Source organism: Babylonia areolata, chromosome 2, assembly GCF_041734735.1.
Source record: "Babylonia areolata isolate BAREFJ2019XMU chromosome 2, ASM4173473v1, whole genome shotgun sequence".
Taxonomy (NCBI): Eukaryota; Metazoa; Mollusca; class Gastropoda; order Neogastropoda; family Buccinidae; genus Babylonia; species Babylonia areolata.
In genome coordinates, this window is record NC_134877.1 from 12,813,505 (window position 1) to 12,835,282 (window position 21,778).

General features: G+C 40.0%; 1 protein-coding gene across 1 annotated transcript; it reads left to right on the forward strand.

The window, feature by feature from the left end:
• The first annotated feature begins 78 nt into the window (after positions 1-78).
• LOC143297872 (mitochondrial proton/calcium exchanger protein-like) lies at positions 79-21,052 on the forward strand. Its single transcript, XM_076610403.1, has 14 exons — positions 79-240; positions 2,387-2,453; positions 4,516-5,095; positions 6,123-6,266; positions 7,261-7,398; positions 8,865-9,068; positions 10,095-10,355; positions 10,772-10,927; positions 12,361-12,469; positions 14,302-14,522; positions 15,023-15,184; positions 16,211-16,311; positions 17,263-17,404; positions 18,982-21,052. The coding sequence occupies exons 1-14, from the start codon at positions 183-185 to the stop codon at positions 19,144-19,146; spliced, it is 2,508 nt and encodes an 835-aa protein (XP_076466518.1). The 5' UTR covers positions 79-182; the 3' UTR covers positions 19,147-21,052.
• Positions 21,053-21,778: the final 726 nt, after the last annotated feature.

Here is a 21,778-nt window from a genome sequence, read left to right on the forward strand (position 1 = left end):
TATTATATCATATTTTAAATACTTCGTTTCGTATTCCGATTGTATTTTTTTTCCTGTGCAACTTCCTGTGATATTGACCTTGCCTAGCACACGACACATCAAAACATAATGCATGCACTTGTCGAATGACAATGAGTAGACCGTATGGTGAAGAGCAAAAGCCGTGACCGTCGTGCCAGACGATGAACAAAGCAATGGCTTGTCTTATCCTAAATTCTGTGTCACAGTCACTGACAAGAGGTAAGTCGTATTTAACATCGGACATACTTTGTGGACTGCTAGTGATGGCGTGATGATGACCTACTGACCCATTTTGACCAGCCAGTCACAGATTTCCCATCATAGGGCTTATCTGAAATTGAAAATAACCAGCAAAGACTGAAATCATGGTATCGAAGCCGAACCGTAGATGAAGTCACACACAGAGACAAACACATATATTATATAAAATACAACTTAATTTGTAAATCGGGTCTCAGACCTTACTTTCGTAATTCATTCTTACCTTATTACTGGAATTATTCAGCTGAAATAGTTTATTTTCGTGTTTGAAAAAGAGTGCGGAATGAAATTTCAATCGTTCCTGTCCACGTGTTTATTCAATCAATCAATCAATGACTGTAGCATCACAGTGGTTTTAATCAGTTTAGACCAGAGGATCAAATAATTGGAGGAGACAAAATGACATAATGACCTTCTTTCCCAAGTTACAGGAGCTGCCAATGAAGGCAGCATGATCGGTATGTGTAACCTGACAGACACTTACTGATTTACTGACATCAGCCCACATTACATGGTAGATTCAAAATGGTGTTCTGGGCTGAAATAAGCCTATAAAACAACGTTTGCTTTGAATGTGACTTGCTGTTTTCTAAAATGTGCAGTAGTTTTGAGTTTGTGTCCTATTATATTATAAATCTCACTGTTTTTCAGTAATGAGTTTTGAGACACTGCAGGAATCAACTAGTAAATGGTCATTTGTTGTTCATGGCACTAACTTTATATGAAACCAGTAGTAACATGGTTCAAAAAGAGCTGAAGAAGTAAAAAAAAAAATGCATTTAGGAGTTCACTTCTGATTAACTTCGTCCATGAACACAGGCGGCTGTGGAATGAACATTGGAGTGATAAAGACCTCACACTGATCCTACAGCTTGCTGTGCTCATAACATATGCCCTTCATGCACTAAGTAACACACACATGCGCGCACGCATGCGTGCGCAAACACACATACTCGCGCACACACACACACATGCTGTGGTCATAACATATGCTCTTCATGCACTAAGTAAGACACACAGACACACACACACACACACACACACACACATTTTTATGTGGCTTGATGTAAAAAAGAAAAAAGAGAAAGAAAGAAAGAAAGAACTGGGGAAAAAAGGCAGTTGTTGCTTATTCATTTACCATCTTGAACGTGATGATCTTGAAATAAAAATTTTGACTTGACACACTCATAATACTACCAGTTCCACTACCACCACCACCACCACCAAACAAGAGTGACAGCAATGCACTATCAAAAGCAGAATGTAAAATTTTTGCTTGGAATTTATTTCTGTAACACTCGTGTGTGTGTGTGTTATACATGTATGTATATATATATATATGTATGTATATATATATATATATATATATATATATATATATATATATATATATATATATATATATATATATATATATATATATATATATATACATACATATCAAACCCTCAAGGAAGGAACAAGACTTCCAAAAATCTCTCTCTCTCTCTCTCTCACTCACACACACACACACACACACACACACACACACACACATATATATAGATAGATAGATAGATAGATAGATAAATATGTGTATGCGAGTGTGTGTTCTTTCTCTAAAGATGTTTTCCATTCCTTACTGTAATGGAGTGGTGAATTAAGTGGGTCAAACAATTTAGAAAAAAAAAAATCCTGACTTATACTTAGGGTAGGGGTGGGGTCAAACTCTAGATCCTGAATGATTGATTATATGAACATATTTAATTTCCAGTTTGTATTGCACAGACAAATGATTATATAATAATTTATGTCATTTACAAAGTCAGTATGAGTATATCACAATTTTTATTCTGGTTTTTTTCCTCTTGTCCCCTTACCCACCCATTTTCTGTGGATAAATGCGTGTCACTCTCTGTGTGTACGTGTGTGTTTGTGTGTGTATTTGTGCATGTGCGGATGTTCATGAGCATATCTTTGTGTGCATGCACTCTTGCATGCTTACTGTGTCCTGTAATTTACCCCCCGTCTACTCCAATTTTTACCATAGTATTATGCTGTGACATTGTTCAATACTGCTAAGATTTCTCAATCACTGTTACGTACAGTATTATCATGTCTGTAGGGAGACTGCTCTTGCCAAGGGCTGGTGGATGCTGCTTTAAGTGCTGTGCAAGATTCAACACTACAAGGTCAGTAAATGTCATACATATATAGATGAACTATATATGTATGTGTGTGTGTGTGTGTATAGTTGAACTTGAAGGTATTAAAAAAATCATGTGTGGGTGTATGTGTGCAGGTGTTTTCGTGCATGTGTGTGTGCAAGTGTGTTCATATGTGTGTGTGTGTTTTTGTATATGTACATGTTTGCAGGCGTGTGTGTATGTATACAGTCCAGTTTAGATATATATAGGCTTCTGATTCTTCCTATTGGGTAGGTAGGCCTAATTGCAAATGAACCAGTTGAAGCGACCAACTCACTTGTGTATTGTACAGATAATAGGTCATAGGAATGTCAAATATAGCTCCTCTAATTTTTAAGGCTTTCTCCAAATGCTTGCACCAGGGAAAGCTCGTCTATCCTTTCTTTTTTTTTCTCAGTGTTTTTTCAACGGTTGAAATAGCAGGGGTGCCTGAGGGTAAATGCGGACAGGCATGTGTAATTGCGAACGATGGGTTTGGGACAATTAAAACAGGAGCAGGTCTTGAACTCACTAGACATATTATTGGAACATCGCACCAGTCTTTTGTATTGTTGGTTTTGATCATACATGCACACACACACACACACAAACACGCATTTAAACACACCCACACCACACACAAACACACCCATTTGAGATTGCTCAATAACTGTGCAACATCGTTCGCAAATAGACTCGCATCAAAATACCCAATGGCCATATTGCAAACGACAATATTTTAGAGATTCCTGTCAAAACTAACATTCTGATCTGTCACCAACACACTTTCTTAAATTCTCCCACCACTGGTAATGCACAGTTCATTCAACATATCCAGTGAAATCAGCTAGTTTAAATTGTGTGAAAGTTCAGCTCCTACTACAGGCTTCTCTTGATTTTAGGATTGTGAGAGCATGTTTGTGAACGTGGTCAGTAGTAGTGCGCGAAGAGAAGAAAAAGCAAAGAAATAGTCAGAAATTCCAGCTGTTTGACTGGTTCTTGGAAAAGAATATTCATTAAGGCATCAGAACGAGGTCAAAGCAGATGTTAAATTGTGAAATGTTTGTGGTGAGAACGCTTCAAAGAGGGGCGGTATGCGAATCATTTGCAGTTACATGTTTTTCGCAGTTACCTACCCTAAATGTCTGGGTCAATGCTTACATTTGCAAGTAATTAATTTGGAACTTTTGTAAGCGGTGGCCAAATGGCTTTTAGTAAGCACAGTTCTAGTGCTTGATCTTGTCGTATAACATTACACTTACAGGGAAAACAATAAAACAAAGTAAAACTAAGCCATTGCTTTGTAACACTAACACAGAAAGTAATGAAAAAGGCTACTTGATAAGGAAGACAGGATATAATCCTGAGGGGATACATAGCAAGTCTCACTTAACGTGTTGGCCTTGAGTTGCCAAAATGTATTATGGGATAAAACAATGTTAGTATATATATATATATATATATAGAGAGAGAGAGAGAGAGAGAGAGAGATAGATAGATATGTATGTATGTATGCTTGTGAGCAGTTTTATTGTTTTTGTGATGAAGGATGAATACTTTTACATTGGTTTGAGCAGATTTTACGCAACAGACAAATGCATTATGATAGTCCACATGAGAGCAACCAGCCGACCTTATGACAAACTCAACATTGGATTTGTATGATGTATTGAATGCTAACCTTTTGTATTGCACAGAAACAAATAATCATTTTTATTACAGTTCATTCTTTTAGCTAGAGCAGTCCTGTCTTATTTTTAATGACTGTCAGAGATGACTGCAAAAAAGTCAGTTAACTCTAAATTAAAGCATCTTTTTTTTATGTCATTTTATGATAGTAGAAGAGTTCACTTAGTTTTCTTTCACTGTTATGTTGTTCTGTATGAAGAAGTTCAAGAAGTCTTTAAATTTTCAAATGATGAAAAACTAAATAGGTATAGGTAAAAGTACTGGGATTAAACAGTATGTATCATAGTAGTTTGGGAACAGTTACATAAATTTCAGTTGGACAGAAGCTGTAAGTGAAATGATGGAAGTTGTTACATATTTATCCCTTTACTGTGTGCAGAGCTCACCCCCATCAGAGAGTGCTGGGGACAAGGAGATCAAGCCAGCATGCCCCAAACCACACCAAGCTGTCTATGCACCCTGTGTCAAGTCATGGTTTCAGCTTACACAGCAGTTTCTTCAAGTCCAAGTACCTCTTACTGCCAGTGTCTACAACTTGCTGTGTCAGCCAGACTCCCCCAAGTTCCCCTTTTCATCTCGTCCATTTGGCCAGGCTGCTGGATCCCTGTGTTCAGTTCAGTAACTGCACTGCAGCTAGAAGTCTCCACACAACTGCTGCGCTGTACAAAGAGGAGTCAAAAGTAGAGCAAGCTATCAAGGCTCTGAAAGAAAAAGTGGCTCACGTAAAGGAAGACAAGGACGGTGTTTCATCTGTGTTGAAAGAACCAAAGGTAGTGAGGCATGAAACTGAACCACCTGTGACTGTGCCAGCCAAGAAAACACTGTGGCAACGGTTTGTGGCAGAACTGAAGCACTATTACCACGGCTTTAAACTCTTGTTCATCGACATCAGGATCTGTACTCGTCTTTTGTGGAATGTATTGAATGGAAAATCTCTGACCCGCAGAGAACGAAGACAGGTGAGAGACAACAATGAAGCAATGCTGTTGTAATATTGGTTTTTACAAAATTACATCTGGAAATACAATTCTTGATGGGGGTTTTTTTCCTGCTACTCTTTCATCTGTCGTTTCAGTGGCATTATTCTCATACTGCTCATCATGAATTCCCCATACACAGGTGACAGCCATACTCAGGATCATCTGCCACACCCCAGAATTGGCAGTCCACAGGGAAGTATGAGTGTTATGTCGCCAGGAGGCCACAGACCAAAGCAAACTCTGCATCGCTGCTGAGTCACTTTGGTGGTGTTCAGAAGTACCTGTCCTGATTCAACATACATGGAACATCAACTGCTAAACCCTCTACTAATGACAATCATTACTTCAAATCAGAGCAAGACTGAAGAAGCGCCTATACTGAAAGGTAGACTGCCACCGTGTCCCTTCATTGACAGTCCCCATGAACCTGACAACACCAAAGGAACTTGCTCAAAGACTGGAGGGGGATTGAAACTGAGGTCACTGTCAGAGTAGAACATGAAAGGCCACAGACTCTAGGACATTTTTTAAAATTTGATGACGAATGTGAATGAGGATGATTATTGACTATGCTGCTATGGAGGTCCATTAAAGGGACATAGGTAGAGATTGTATATACGCAATGTATGGTCCATTTTTTGTGTTTTATATGTGTGTATATTTTGTTAGTTTTTATGCTTCGTAAAAGTTGTACGTTTTGCATATTATATATATATATATATATATATATATCAGTGTGTTCACTTAAACAAACATGCATACACATACTAACTGGGTACTTGTCTCACAGAGAGAGAGAGAGTGTGTGTGTGTGTATAAGTTTATGTATACCTCACCTCACCTTACCTACACTTGTTGCCCCATCTAGGGCATAGGCCATTAATGAAAACATGTACATGTATGCTTGAGCCCATGCACTGGAATCTTTGCTGCCATTTTATTTAATATTTCCAGTTTTGTGTATATCTGGAATTTTACATGTATCTATGTACATTTTATGTTCCAGTTGGTACGTACAACTGCAGACATGTTTCGACTTGTTCCGTTCTTGGTCTTTTTACTGGTGCCATTCATGGAGTTTTTGCTGCCTGTCGCAGTCAAACTCTTCCCGAACATGTTGCCATCCACTTTTGCTGAGGAAAACAAAGAGGTAATACTTCTATTGAATGATAAGTATGAAGGCTTTGAAAAGAAAAAGAAAGGCTAAACAAAAAGCATGAAAGAGACAATCATTTACATGACTCTGGTTTGTGTTGTCTCAGCGTTTGAAGTATCACTGTGTGGTTTTTTGTTTGTTTTGTGTGTGTGTGTGTGTGTAAGAAAAAGAGAGAGAGACACACACACATAGATAGAGAAAGACAGAGATAGAGAGAGGATCTTTAATTATGTCCTAAATTTTTTCATTCAAAGTCAGAAATGTAGTATGAATTTCACTGTATTTTTGTGTATTACATTTTATCATTCAAAGATGGAATGTTGGCCTAGAGGTAACACGTCCGCATAGGAAGCGAGAGAATCTGAGCGTGCTGGTTTGAATCACAGCTCAGCCGCCAATATTTTCTCCCCCTCCACTAGACCTTGAGTGGTGGTCTAGATGCTAGTCATTTGGATGAGACGATAAACCGAGGTCCCGTGTGCAGCATGCACTTAGTGCATGTAAAAAAACCCATGGCAACAAAAGGCTTGTTCCTGGCAAAATTCTGTTGAAAAATCCACTTCGATAGGAAAAACAAATAAAACTGCACGCAGGACAAAATACAAAAAAAAAAAAAAGAAGAAAAAAAAGCGTGGCGCTGTAGTGTAGCGGCGCACCCTCCCAGGGGAGAGCAGCCCGAATTTCACACAGAGAAATCTGTTGTGATAAAAAGAAATACAAATACAAATCGGAAGAAATACAAATACAAATAAAGTACTTTAATTTCATTGTAATTTTTTTTTAAATGAAAAGAAAGTGAAACAAGTAAAATTGTAGATGTTCTCTTTGTGTCTTCGCCTTATTTACTATCTTCCTGTTGTAGCAGCACTTCTTGTAAAGATCCACATTCTGCCAGTATGTAAGATGTTGCTTACATTTTGAATTTGTGCCACAACAGAAACCTGTGAATAACACTAAAGGCAGTTTGGATTTATCATATATGTGACAGCAAGAAAAGCTGAAGAAACAGTTGAAACTGAAGATGGAGATGGCCAAGTTCCTTCAGGAGACCATCCATGAGACGTCTCTGCAGAAGAAAAAGAAGACAGACAGCGCTGTTATGGAATTCTCTGAATTTGTTGAAAAGGTCAGTTACATTATATTATGTATAGTGCTTGCCAACAGATCTGGTCCAAAACACCAATGAAAGTGGCAGAGAAAGTCTTTTTGGGGAAGAAAATTGTGAAAACTGTAAAAACAATTGGTTTCCCTCAGAACAAGACGCCGTCAACATGTTCACCAGGTTTGCCTTCATTTATGTCTTTTTATTTGTGTGTGGAAGACCCTGGGGTTGAAACATGTCACTTCCTTGTTCAACTTTATTCTGAAATTGGTTTTCAAGGCATTCTATTTTATATTTGTGCTGATGGTGAACATGGAAGAGGTCTAATTTATTTATTTGGATATAAACTCCTAAGGTGTGTGTGTTCACCAAAAAAACAAAAAAACTGATACAACCACCATACTGTAGACAACCAGAGAAAGTGTTTAGGAAGACTTACAAAAACAGAGATGCAAATCAAACATACACAGTCACACACACCTCCATCATCAACACCACCACCACACCCCATCACACACATACACATGCCCACATGCACTGAATGTGCACTCACAAACACATCAGAAAAAGTTTCAGCATGCATGTCAGCAAAATAATGCCAGATTTTATCAAAATACTAATGGTACTTAATTGAGGGTCATAAATGGTAGAATGGGTGGTTTTGAAGAGTGTTACCTACCAATCATGGTGGGATAGAAAACTCCATCCATTTGCAGGCAGTACTTTACCCCCGCAGCCACCACTTTACACTCACACCATTAACCTTTCAGTTCCAAGCCTGTTTTATGTTCAGTGATAACTGTTTGCCAAGGGTTGTAATATATACTTTTTTGGAAGGAAAATTAACACACGATCCAGTTATGACAATTTTACTTGAATTTAATGACTTTGCAACAAGAAAATTCCTACAATGATACAGACAGAAAGTTCTGTCCTGGGGTGTTTAAGGGGTTAAACTACCCATTTAACTTTAATCAACTTTAATCAGCTAATTATCTGTTGTTAACGATGATATTAATTGTGATAATGAAGTGAATGTCATTTTTATAATAATTATGGTTAAATTAGTGTGTTGTCACATAATATAACTTTCATCAGATTTGCAGTCAAGGAATCCAGCCCACAGTATAATGTGATTGTTATTATTACGATTATTATTTTTCTATTTGTTATGTTGTTACATTTCAAAACTGTTTCACAGGATTCACAATCAAGAGATCCAGCCCACATCATGATGAAGTGAATGTCTTACTATGATTATTACGGGGAAATTGTTGTTTGTCACATTATAAAACCCATTCCTTCAGATGCAAAGGGGAGGTAACCTACTTCTGGAGGTTGTCAGCCGTAGCTACTTTTGTTTTCTCCGCATAGGCGGGTAGTAGTTAGCACAGGACAGGAATCAGACCCCTGCCGGAGTCTGCACTGGTGGGTCACGGTAAGTATGTTACTTAAACGTAATTTCAGGAAGGAAATTTCCTTTTCTTCAGATTCGCAGTCAAGGAATCCAGCCGACAACCACAGAGATCATCAAGTTTGCCAAGCTGTTTGAGGATGAGATAACGCTGGACAACCTGTCCCGCCAGCAGTTGAGGGCTGTGTGTCGTGTGCTGAACATCCAGCCCATCGGCATTGACGCTCTGCTGCGCTTCCAGCTGGACATCAAGCTTCGACAGCTGAAAGCTGATGACAGGGTGTGTTGGTAGTATCCTCTTGAGTGTGCAGGTTTTGGTTTCAGGGAGGTGTCAGAGCATGTGGACTGATCCATATACGCCACAACTAATCTGTTTGCGTGGATATGGTGCTAATGAATTAATCATCATACACCTCATTTACCATTGTCACAGTTGTTCTGAAATAGCTGGTCATAAATTTTCTGAGATTAAAATGGTAAGGATCGACATCTAAACTATGAAAAACAAAGGGGGAAAAAAGACCAAGAAAGCCTGTAATAGATCTACTTTACAGTGTGGAATTACATTATACAGAATGCCACCTTGAAGTCTTCAGATTCTATCATCCTAGCAGAGTTTTGTCTTTCACTACTTTAAACTACTGGAAGTGAAAAGGTATGATGATTTGTGTTCAGCTGCAGCCAAAACAAAGTGTTTATTTCACAATACCTATCCACTTTCACTCTTTGGTTTTAGCTCGTTGAAAACATGAGATGAAGATGCATGATGCTCATTTTTTGTTTATTAATGTTTGTTTATTGTCAATCACTCTTTCCAGTTATGTCCTTTTTGACTCTTTCTCTGTCTGCTTCTCCAGTTAAGTTAATCCTCTTAGTGCCTTATCACCTTTAAGCACTTCCAGAGATCTCCACTGCTGCCTGCAATGTTTCTTTGAAAAATGGAGTGTTTTACAGTGTGATGGAATTATCAGACTTTGCCCAAACCTCTTAACCCCGAGGGACTAGCTGATCACTTTTATCTTTTCTCAGCCCTTTGATCTGTTTGGCTTGGGTGACAAGGCAAGGCAAGAAGTTTATTTCATTTGCCACCTGAGGGCATTGAAACATTAGATGCATTCATCTTTTACACAAACAATACAAACAATCAGGATCAGAAGACTTACATCATCTTAGCTCTCTGGGTGATTGTATCCGCTTCTCTTTCTAACTTAATTTATCCACCTTTCGTGGTCTTTCTCCAGCTTTTTGATGGCATTGTTCCTGTATTTGCACTGACTTACATAGTGTTGCCATGTCCATCCGATAGATGATCGTGAAGGAGGGTTTGGACGCCATGTCCATGATGGAACTGCAGGCGGCCAATCGGGCGCGGGGGATGCGGGCGCTGGGTGTGTCTCAGGATCGGCTGAGGACACAGCTGCAGCAGTGGCTGACACTGCACCTGGAGGAGCGCATTCCAACCTCCCTGCTGCTGTTGTCCCGCGCCTTGTACCTGCCAGAGACGCTGTCCACAGAGGAGCAGCTCAAAGCCACTATCACCACGCTCACGGAAACTGCTCCTGCTGCTGTGAGTTTACTGCTTTGAAAAAAATACTGAGTTCTTAGAATGTAGGAAAGAAGTTTGAGTCATTGCATTTTAATTTGCAAGATATTTCCTGTCAACACAAATGCCAGTGGCTATTGTGAAAGAGTGCAGAAAACAGGATGGGACAGATGTTTCTCTGTAAGAGATTGTTTCTCTTCGTCTTCTGTTTGTTACATGGACACTGAGGATGCCTCTGAGGAGGACACATGTGACCTCTGAAAACAAAGTATGATTGCCTACACAGCTGATAAAAATGGTCAAACACATAAATAGCCACTTGTATTCATGAGTGAGTTCAGGAGTTGCAGCCCATGAATGCAACAGAAGTAGTACTGCCCATGAAAAGCAGTGATGTGCTTGTCAGTGACAAGAGAGTGTTTGTGGTTTGTTGCCTGCAGACGGAGGAAGCGAAGCTGAAGGCTGCGGAACTGGCTGGTGAGGAAGTGGACAACAAGACACGTCTGGACATCATCAAGAAGGAGGAAGACATCATTGCCGCTGAGACCAAAGCACGCCAGGAAGAGGAGTTGGCTGAACAGGAAGAAAAAGCTAGGGTGAGTCCTGTTTTTCTCTCTTTCCTTTTTGTTTTGTTTTTTTGTTTTGTTTGCTGTTCTGTTTATTCTTGAGAGTCATTGAAATTCGGGCATCAGATTTTGTGAAAGAAAGAAACAGAAGAACAAAAGAAAAATGTGCACATGAATGAGAGTTATGCGATCTGTTAGGATTCTGATGGGAAACAGTTTTCCTAAAGTGGTACTTGGATTATGGAATGAATTTTTCCTGGTTTGTAGAAGTATCAGCAGGTTTAGGACTTGCATAATACAACTGAAGGTGATTGTGAAACTGTCACTCACCCGTCAGATGAATATTTTTGTCCTTACTTATCTGTTTAGAAAGCTCAGGGGATGTGAGTCCGCAGATCATAGATAATGTGAGAAATTTAACCCTTTCGCTGCCAGGGAAATAAGATCTTCTAAGTGAAATCTATTTGCCAGGGTTTTTTCACACAAAAAAACAGGTATACATTTTCCAAAAATTCTGTACACTTTGTTATTGGAGATAAACCCATGAAAGTATGTATTTTCTGAAAGGTAAACGAATAAGAATAACGAATACAAAACACATATGTTTTCCAAATTTGTATATTTTTAGTGGCACACAATTGCTTTGAAATCAGTGTTTTGTTTTTTGTCACATTTTCAACTTGTTCATTACAAACCTTTGGTAATTTGTGCAATAATACAATATTTTGTGGACAAATGCATAATAATAACTCAAACTGGCTCTCAAATCAAACTACGCTGACCTCAGAGAATGTTTATAGTAGTTTTATTTTAAACAATATATGTTTATGTGAATTTGGAATCTCCCTTTTTAGAATACTGAGAATCTTTCATGTTTATTAAGGTTAGGATGTGTGACATGACAGGTACAAGAGTCAAAGCTGAGTAGGAAAAGCATAGATGAGAGTCTAAAAAAAAGAACACTTTACAATTATGGTCGTGGAAATTTATTTATCATGTCTTTAGTTATGATATCCTTTGAGCATAATCATAATTTCCTCTTGATTTAAAACTGCAGACTATGAAATGAACGATTGTTTGTGTACAGCAGTAGATATTACCATTTGAATTTCTTTTATTGGTGTAAAGACTCTGCTGGCTTGGTGTTTTTTTTATTTGTTTTTTTTTTTTAGGAAGGCGGGGTGGGGGTGGGGGTTCGTATTTGCACAGATGATGATATTCTAGAAATCTGCTCTGTAGAAACGAGACGTTTCTTTCCTTATGATAATGGATACCTGACGTGATGGTTTGTGTGTGTTGTCTGCTGTACAGGCATTTGTTTCTTTTTGTCGTCATCTCTCTGTGAGTGGGTGGCGCTAACGCTGTGAACACAAATGTAAGTGTGGACAATTTTACACTCCCTGTATATTTTAAGTTCGTTCATTCATTCATACCCCACCCCCCTGGCCCCCACCCCTGGGCAGGTGGTGCAGCATGAGCGGGAGGCGGCCGAGGCCCTGGCTGGGAAGGCGGCCATGGAGAGCAGGGAGCCACGGGAGGAGGAGCTCATCTTGGAACCTGCCAAGTCCGAAGGTAGGTGGCAACAGGTGTAAAATGTCTGACCTGATGAACACATCAGATCAGTTTAATCTGAAGGTGGATGGGTTTGCGGTCATGTCTTTTTCATGGAACCTGCCAAGTCAGAAGGAAGGCAAACAGTGCGCTGGCCGAATGGTTTAGTGCTGGATTATTGCCCAGGTTTCCCTGAGTTCAGTCCCTGGTTTCGTCACACCTGGAGGGTTAGGGGTGGACATTTTTTCAGACGTAACTCCCAAGTCAACATATGTGCAGACGTGCATGTGCCTGAACCCCCTTCTTGTGTATATGCATGCTGAAAATCAAATACGCATGTCAAAGATAATATAATCAAAGTGTTCAATGGGTTATGCCTGGCATGCACCCCCCCAAAAAAAAAACGGTGTATGGTTGCCTACATGGTGGGGTAAAAAAAGGTCAAGCCAACTGGTACATATAAGTGAATGTAAGAGTTGCAGCCCATAAACGCAGGAGAAGAAGAAGATGAGCAGAAACAGGTGTGAAATGTCTGCCCTGATGGATGCATCTTCTTCTTCTGTGTTCGTGGGCTGCAACTCCCACGTTCACTCATATATACGCGAATGGGCTTTTACTTGTATGACCGTTTTAACCCATCATGTAGGCAGCCATACTCTGGTTTTGGGGGTGTGCATGCTGCTATGTTCTTGTTTCTATTTCCATAACCCACCGAACGCTGACATGGATTACAGGATCTTTAACGTGTGTATTTGATCTTCTGCTTGCATATACACACGAAGGGGGTACAGGCACAAGCAGGTCTGCACATACGTTGACCTGGGAGATTGTAAAAATCTCCACCCTTTACCCACCAGGCGCCGTCACCGTGATTCGAACCCGGGACTGTCAGATTGAAAGTCCAACGCTTTAACCATTCGGCTATTGCGCCCGTCGATGGATGCATCAAATCAGTCATATTGAAGGTGGATGGGTAAACGGTCTTGTTTTTTCATGGAATCTGCCTAGTCAAGGTGGGCAACAGCAAGTGTGAAATGACTCCCTTTTTTTTTTTTTTTAAATGTTTATTGCTTTTTATAAAAAGCCTGTGTTGATTTCCGTGGGGATTAATATTTTGATTGATTGATTGATTGGTTGGTTGACTGATTGATAGATGCACCAGATTACTTCATTTGAAGTTGGACTGGCTTATAGTCATGTTTTTGTTATGTTGTTGTTGTTGTTGTTTTCTCTCTCTCTCATGGAGCCAGCAATATGGGAAGGTAAGCAGCACAGATGTGAAATGTCTCCCCTGGTGGATGCATCAAATCAGTAATTTCAAGGTGGATGGGGCATACTATCATTTTCAGATGATAAGTCAGCTTGTACACCTTTTGCTCTGCTTATATTTTATATGTTGATGAAAACTGCAAAGCTTTCATTAAGTGGAGAATAACAAACGATGTTCAGAAGTAGACAACATCCTTGAGGCTTGGTGCAAGCATATCAGAGGTGAAAGCTCTTGGTGTGAATACAGTACTTGGACTGCTAGATGTGACCTTGCAGTTGTATTTGAAGGAGAGTCTTTTCTTTATTGCCTTGAAGGTGAAAACTTATGGTATTTGTTCTGGCAGTGCACAATGATTGTTTTACCATTCTGTTACTGTTTGATGGTGTTCCAAAATAATGCATTGCTGCTTCTTATTCCTCAGCACTATATATTAAAAAGTAAATTAGATTATCATGATATACAAATAAGTATGTGTATTTGTGTGTGTGTGTGTGTGTGTGTGCGCGCGCGCGTGCGTGCTTGAGTGTGTTTATGCATGTGTGTGTTTATGTGTTGTATGTGTGTGTGTGTGCGTGTGTTTTAGTGCTGGTGGACAAAGCTCCAGAGCTGAAGGGAACGGCTGATGAGGAACTAAAGGCCCACAAGGAACTGGAGGAGATGGCAACAGTAGAAGAGGAACACATCACAGCCCAGGAACTGGAAGACATCGAAACAGCCCTGGAGGAAATAGCAGAGCAGAAACAGCTGAACATTGAAAAAGAGGAATTGCAAGACCTCAAACAAGAAGTCAACGAATATAAAGAGGTTGGCACTGATGCTGTCTGTGTGTGTTTTTCTGTTTCTGATTGTGATTATGATTTTTGAATCCCATCCATTCAGGGTAAAGAGTAAAGACTATGCTGACTAAGATCCCAAATTATGCAACAAGGTTGGGGCTTTGAAACAGAGTAGCTTAAATGAGTTATACAATGTCAGTGTATGACAGAAAGCCATGTGCATTTCAAGCGACAGCAGCCATACTCAAACATGGTTGTCAGTGCGCTCCTGTGTTCCAAAATTAAAATCACTCAGAACTGAAAGCAGCTTCATATGTCACTGTCACTGTTCCCATAACTTGGCTTGGTCATTTGGGGGGCCTGGGTTGGGGGGGAGGATGGGGGGTGGGTGGGGGGGTTACTGCTGAACACATCACCAACTGTGTCCATTTCTGATGGTTGTGGGATAGGGCCTGAGTTCAGGCTTCATATGTCTCTTAACTGAATGTGATTCACTCATCAGACATTCTCTATCTGTGTGTGGTGCAGGATTTGCAGGACCTGAAGCAGGTGATGGTGCTGAGCGGGAAGGAACAAGACACACTGGTGGAGTCTAAAGCCGCCAAGCGACTGATCAAACGGGTGGACCGACTGATCCGTCAGGCTGATTCCGTCATGGTGGAGCTGCAGGCTGACAAAGAACGCTTCCAGGTCAGTGTGGTGTGGCCACAAGGCCTGACCAGCATGCAGGGCTTATAGCTTGTACACAGGTCAGGCATCTGCCTTAGTATTTGTATTTGTATTTCTTTTATCACCACAGATTTCCCGGTGTGAAATTTGGGCTGCTCTCCCCAGGGAGAGCGTGTCGCTACACTACAGCGCCACCCTTTTTTTTTTTTTTTTTTTTCCTGTGTGCAGTTTTATTTGTTTTTCCTATCGAAGTGGATTTTTCAACAGAATTGTGCCAGGAACAACCCTTTTGTTGCCCTGGGTTCTTTTACGTGCACTAAGTGCATGCTGCACACGGCACCCCGGTTTATTGTCTCATCCAAATGACTAGCGTCCAGACCACCACTCAAGGTCTAGTGGAGTGTTTTACAGTGTGATGGAATTATCAGACTTTGCCCAAACCTCTTAACCCCGAGGGACTAGCTGATCACTTTTTATCTTTTCTCAGCCCTTTGATCTGTTTGGCTTGGGATACACAGGGGAGGTAACCTACTTCGGGAGGTTATCGGCTGTAGCTGCTTTCGTTTTCTCCACATAGGCGGGTAGTAGTTTGCACAGGACAGGAATCAGACCCCTGCCGGAGTCTGCACTAGTGGGTCACGGTAAGTATGTTACTTAAACGTAATTTTAGGAAGAAAATTTCCTTTGAAAACTTCCTATTAAAAAAAAAAAGAAAACAAGCAACTTGCAGCCTATATATAAGGGAATTGATTGAGAAGAGACAGGTAATGTAATAAAAGCTGGATCAGTTTTTTGAATCAGTTTGTGCTACATTTTTGAGTCATGTACTGATGTAGTTGTATTACGATACAGTTTTTATCTTGAAATTGCTGTTATGCTGACAAGTCTTCATCTGCATTCATGAGCTGCAGCTCCCACATTTACTGGTATGTACAAGTGGGTTTGTATGTGCATGGCCATTTTTACCCCACCATGTAGGCTGCCACATTCCGTTTTCGGGGGTAGGCTGACAAGTGAGTTGTAAAGTGATGTGCTCATGTGTGACAGGAGGAGATAGAAGTGGGAGAGGTTCGCCTGAAGCGGAGTGCAGAGCTGAAGGCCGATGAGAAGAAAGTGGAGGAGGTCAAGCAGAGGATTTCACAGAGCAAGTAAGTCCAGGCAAAAGGATTTGTCATTGTTGATAAATGAGAACAGTAGGTTTTGTGATTACTCAAAACATCCCATCTGTCTGATAGCTGTGTGACCCAGTGATGGCTTAGAGATGTTGAAACTTATGGTTTGCTGTGGCTTTGTGTCATAGTTACAGCTTTGAGACAGTTGAATCTTGTGGTTTATTTGTACTGTATTGTAATGTATTGAACTGTACCTTATTGTACTGGATTTTACTGTACTGTATTGTATTGTTGTATTTATTATACGTCTTATTACATGTCAGCCACAACAGATTTATCTGTGTGGAATTCATGCTGCTCTCCCAAGGACACTGTATTGTCATAGTTCAGCACCACATACTCTTTAGCCTTTTCTAAATCATATTTTAATGTGTTTGTATGAAAATAAATGTTCGTAGAAATTTGTGTAATGTTCTTGGGAATTTCGCCAGGGGCAACTCTTGTTGCCATGGGTTCTTTTACGTGTTGTGGATTTATGCTGCACATGGTTTATCAAATGCCCAGAAGACCAGCACCCTGACTCCCAGACCAAGTGTAAAGGAAGAGGGAGTGGAAATCCCAGTCCTTGCTGGAATCGAACCTAGGAAACTCACTTAAGACACTTCCTTGACTGGCACTCTACCTCCAGTCCACATCACCACCAAGTTTACAGTAACCTTACAGTTCACTGATGTGGGCTGGAGACATCTGGTTGACCGTGTTTAAATAGGAAATTATCAGTGGTGTTCACTGGCAACAGTCTTCGTAGTACCACTTTTTTTCCCCCAAGTTTTTGATACTTCTTACTTTATATCATGAAATAGTTCCAGGTGGCTATATTTTGTTGTGTGATTGATGCTTTTTGCTCTTCAGATCTAACCATGAAAGTTGTACTATTAACAATGTTGATCGTATGCCTAAGAGTAATTAATTTTTTTTTCTTGACAGAGACAATATTGTGAGCATCAACGAGATGCTTTTGGCCATGAGGCGTCTGAAGAAGGTTCCCAGTGACACCAAGTTGCAGCGCATCGTGGAAGTGCTGGATGAGGACCAAGATGGCATCATCAACATCAACCTGGCCCTCAAGGTGAGTCTGTTTTGTCAGGGAGTATTGTCCACACACTTACAAAGAAGCTCAGTCTGTGATCTGTACACACATATTGTAATGCATCTGTGGTGTTCCATCTGGGTTTGTAGGTTTCATCCAAGTCCATCTGGTGGTTTCTGAATCTTGAAACATTTAAACTCTGTTTTAATTACACATACTTAACCGTGACCCAACTAGTGCAGACTCCGGCAGGGGTCTGACATTCCTGTCCTGTGCAAACTACTATCCGCCTATGCGGAGAAAACGAAACTACGGCCGATAACCTCCCGGAAGTACACATACTTAGAACACAAACACACACACACACCTATTGACAGTCATGTTTATTGGCTGTGCTCAGTGACTGCAAATAAACTAAATATAGTGAAATATTACTTCAGTACCATTGTATGTTTTCCAGCATGTGTTTCCTGAGCAGCATGCTGCTTTTAACCTTTGACTGTACACAGCTGAGAGTCCAGCAGAGAGGGAAATCTGAGTAAGAATGGGAAGGAGATGGAAGGAAGATTTTTAACTTTTTTAAACATCGCTCTTTGATATATATTTACTTGACTACAATTCTTGGGTGATTTATGTCTTCCTTTTAAGATGTTTTATTTATTTATTTTATTTATTTATTTATATGTGTCAGACTGGATTTACATTACCATGGTAACGTAAACAAATTTGTGCCTTTAGAAAGGAATGAGAAAATTTGGAATAATCTACATAATTAATTGATGTGTTTGTACCCCTCTCTCTCTCTCTCTCTCTCTCTCTCTCTATCGATCTATGTGTATGTCTGTATCAAAAATAATTATTGTTTTTCCATTCTTTAATACTTTTTGTCATTCTTTTTTTTTTTTTTTTTTTTTTTGTTCTTAGATATTTAAAATGTTCTGAGATATGTCAGTGTAATTTTATGTGATCTCTTTGAATATTTAAACATACGTTGTCTGATAAGTTTTGGTGGTGGGTTTTTTTTTTGGTTTTTTTTGTTTTGTTTTGTTTTGGTTTTTTTTGTTTTTTTGGTTTGTTTATTTTGTTTTTCATTTCAAAAGTACTGTTTAGTGCTCTGAAATATGCAAAACATTCTGAAATGTGTCAGTGAAATTTCATGTGATTTCTTGACTACTTGTTCATGAACTTTAAATGTACATTTTATGTTTGTATTGTGAGCATGAGCAACACAACCACATGTGAATTTCTCTTTGGGAATGATACAGTTCTTGTTTTGACTGACTTGGGTAAACAATGTGTGGTGTGATTCCTGTTTATCTTCTTATCCATTTCAGAAATATAACAAAGCAACAGTAACTTTCTGAAAATGTTGTTGAACACACGTACACAGACACATTAGTGACAGTCATGCTTGTTGGCCTTGTTCAGTGATTCAAAAGTAAACGTGAGTGGAATAGAACAGTAAGGTGTTAACTTCAGTACCATCATATATTTTCTAGTACATGCTTTTACATGAACGCCACTGTTATCCCTTGTTTTGTTTTTTTGACAAACGTGTACAACAATGAAGAGTGGAGCAGCACAGTGAGTGCAGTGTGGTGTGGTGTGTGTGGCAGGTGATTGAGGTGCTGGGTCAGGAGAACGTGAAGCTGAACAAAGCCCAGGTGACGGAGATGCTCAACCTCCTCAAGGCAGAAATGGAGCTGGAGGAAGAGGAGAAGCTGAAGAAGCACGAGAAAGAGAAAGAGGAACAGCTCAGACAGACCGAAGTGCAGAACTGACTGGTGACTGGAGAGAGAGAGAGAGAGCGAAGAGTTGTGGGGGGAAATCAGTACACAACTTTTGGATAACTGTGTATAGTGATGTTTAATTTAGTTAGCTGGAAAAAAACCACTCATCTGTGATATTTTTAGATTTGTTGAACTGATTTATGTCTTGAGTGTTGCTAAAAAAAAATTAAAAAAAAAAAAATCAAGAAAAGGCTTTGTTTTGGGTTGTTTTTTTTAGGCCTGTGTTTCCAAATCAAGAATGCAGATTCCCCTTGGCAATAACAGTGTAAGAAACATTGTCTGGCAGACTTGTAGGTCTGTCTGTGCAGAGAAATGTCTAATCTTTATAGAATTGTTATGTGTTTGACTGTGTTGGCGGCTGTTTTGCGTAGGTCTGACACTGTTGACGGTGCAGCATGTCCTCATTTTTCATTGTGTTTTTGGCATAAATGTTGTGAAGGAAATGTTGATATCTCCACAGGTTTAAAGCATCAGTGAGTTCTTTGCTTGTCCACATCTCTGTTGTGAGGAGGGTACTTTAGCATGCATGCACACATGCACGCGTGCACGCACACACACACACACACACACACAAATATACATATTACACATTTTATGTCTGATGTCACTCAAAGTGAAAAGACATTAGAGAAAGGGAGCACCTAAGTTCCTAACGCAGGTGCAAGAAAGCTTGTGTTTCTTTTCGGTAAGAGGGCTGGTGCACATCTCTGAGTTTTTGTGTCTCTGATGTTTTGTGCTGTTGTGTGATGGCTTGTTTCTGGCAGTTATCCACACAGTAGTGGGACAGGTTATTGACCAGTTATCCACACATCAGTGGGACAGTTTGTTGACCAGTTATCCACACAGACGGGCGCAATAGCCAAATGGTTGAAGTGTTGGACTTTCAATCTGAGGGTCCCAGGTTAGAATCTCGGTGACAGCACCTGGTGGGTAAAGGGTGGAGATTTTGCCGATCTCCTAGGTCAACATATGTGCAGACCTGCTAGTGCCTGAACCCCCTTTGTGTGTATACGCACGCAGAAGATCAAATATGCACGTTAAAGGTCCTATAATCCATGTCATTGTTCGGTGGGTTATGGAAACAAGAACATACCCAGCATGCGCTCCCCCGAAAATGGAGTATGGCTGCCTACATGGCAGGGTAAGTAAAACGGTCATATACGTAAAATGTCACATGTCTCTCTGAGTGTTTGTGTGCATGCCAGAAATCTGATTGAATGACACAGGAAATGAATGATGAGCGCCCAGTGGCAGCCATCTGTCGACTCTACCCAGGTAGGCAGCCTGTTGTGCAAATGACCCCATGTTTGTAAAGCGCTTAGAGCTTGGTCTCTGACCAAGGATAGGCACTATTTAAGTATACAGCAGTGAGACAGTTTATTGACCAGTTATGCACACAGCAGTGGGACAGTTTATTGACCAGTTATGCACACAGCAGTGGGACAGTTTGACTAGTCATCTGTACAGGTGTGAAGACGGTGATTCCTTCTCCCCTCCTAACCACCTCCAAGATCTCTCTCCTATCTGTCCAGATGTTTCACTGTTTCATTGAAGGGGATTTGAATGGACAGTGACTTACTGTCATGGATGTAATGGCTTCCACTGCTTGCATTTTCTTCAAGAGTGTAAGTGGTGGTGGTTAGAAAGAATGCTTACACAGTCAGGGGCATAATGTGATGGATTTTTTTGGCCTGTTTTTTGTTGTTGTTGTTGTTGTTGTTGCTGCTGTAATCGGTTTGGTTTGGTTTTGTGTGTGTGTTTCGTTGTTGCTGTTGAAAAAATATGGTTGCACAAAGCTTGATTTTTACTTTATCATAATTGGAGATATTGCTTATTCAGGTTTAGTGCATATTTATGTGGTTTTATTTTTCTGCACATTTCTTTCTTTCTTTTTTTCCAGTCAGTCATTGTGCCATTGATGGGAACAGGTTTTGTTTGCTTTTGCAAAGCAAATATCAGATTGTAACCACAAAGTGTGTATCGGTGACACAATCATATTTTGGAAACACAGTTCCTGTCATGAATCTGCAACAGGGCTTTATAGTCGACTTTGCATGTGAAGTTGTTCTTGTAATGGTTTATTGCTTTGTTAAAGGATGATTGTTCACAGGAAATGATTGGCACTTCTTCCAGACTGACTGACAGATTGACTGTCATGGTTCTTCAACATGTCATACAGAAGACAAAGACAGTTTGAGAATGGCTGCAGTTTGCTGGATGTTTTCTGCTTCTGCTAGCGCAACGTTTTAAAATCTTAACTGCACCTTGTACGTGTTTAAAATAACTTTTTTCTTTAAATTCAAATGAGCCTTATGCACTGCATTACCATATAGGTGGGAAATCATGAGTCACTCACTAACGAATGCATAATTGTAACCAGTTCTATATCTGCTTTTCAAGTGTCCAAATAATCCATCCAGACAAAGTGGGAAAGGGGACTGACAAAGATACCTTTGGGCATACCGTGCTGCTGACACTGAGAACAAATGGAGGATCACCAGAGGTGGGGTGATTGTTGGTGTGCATTTGCATACAGAAGATTAAATATGCATGTCAGAGATCCTGTAATCCATGTCTGCATTCGGTGGGTTACGGAAACATGAATATACCCAGCATGCACACC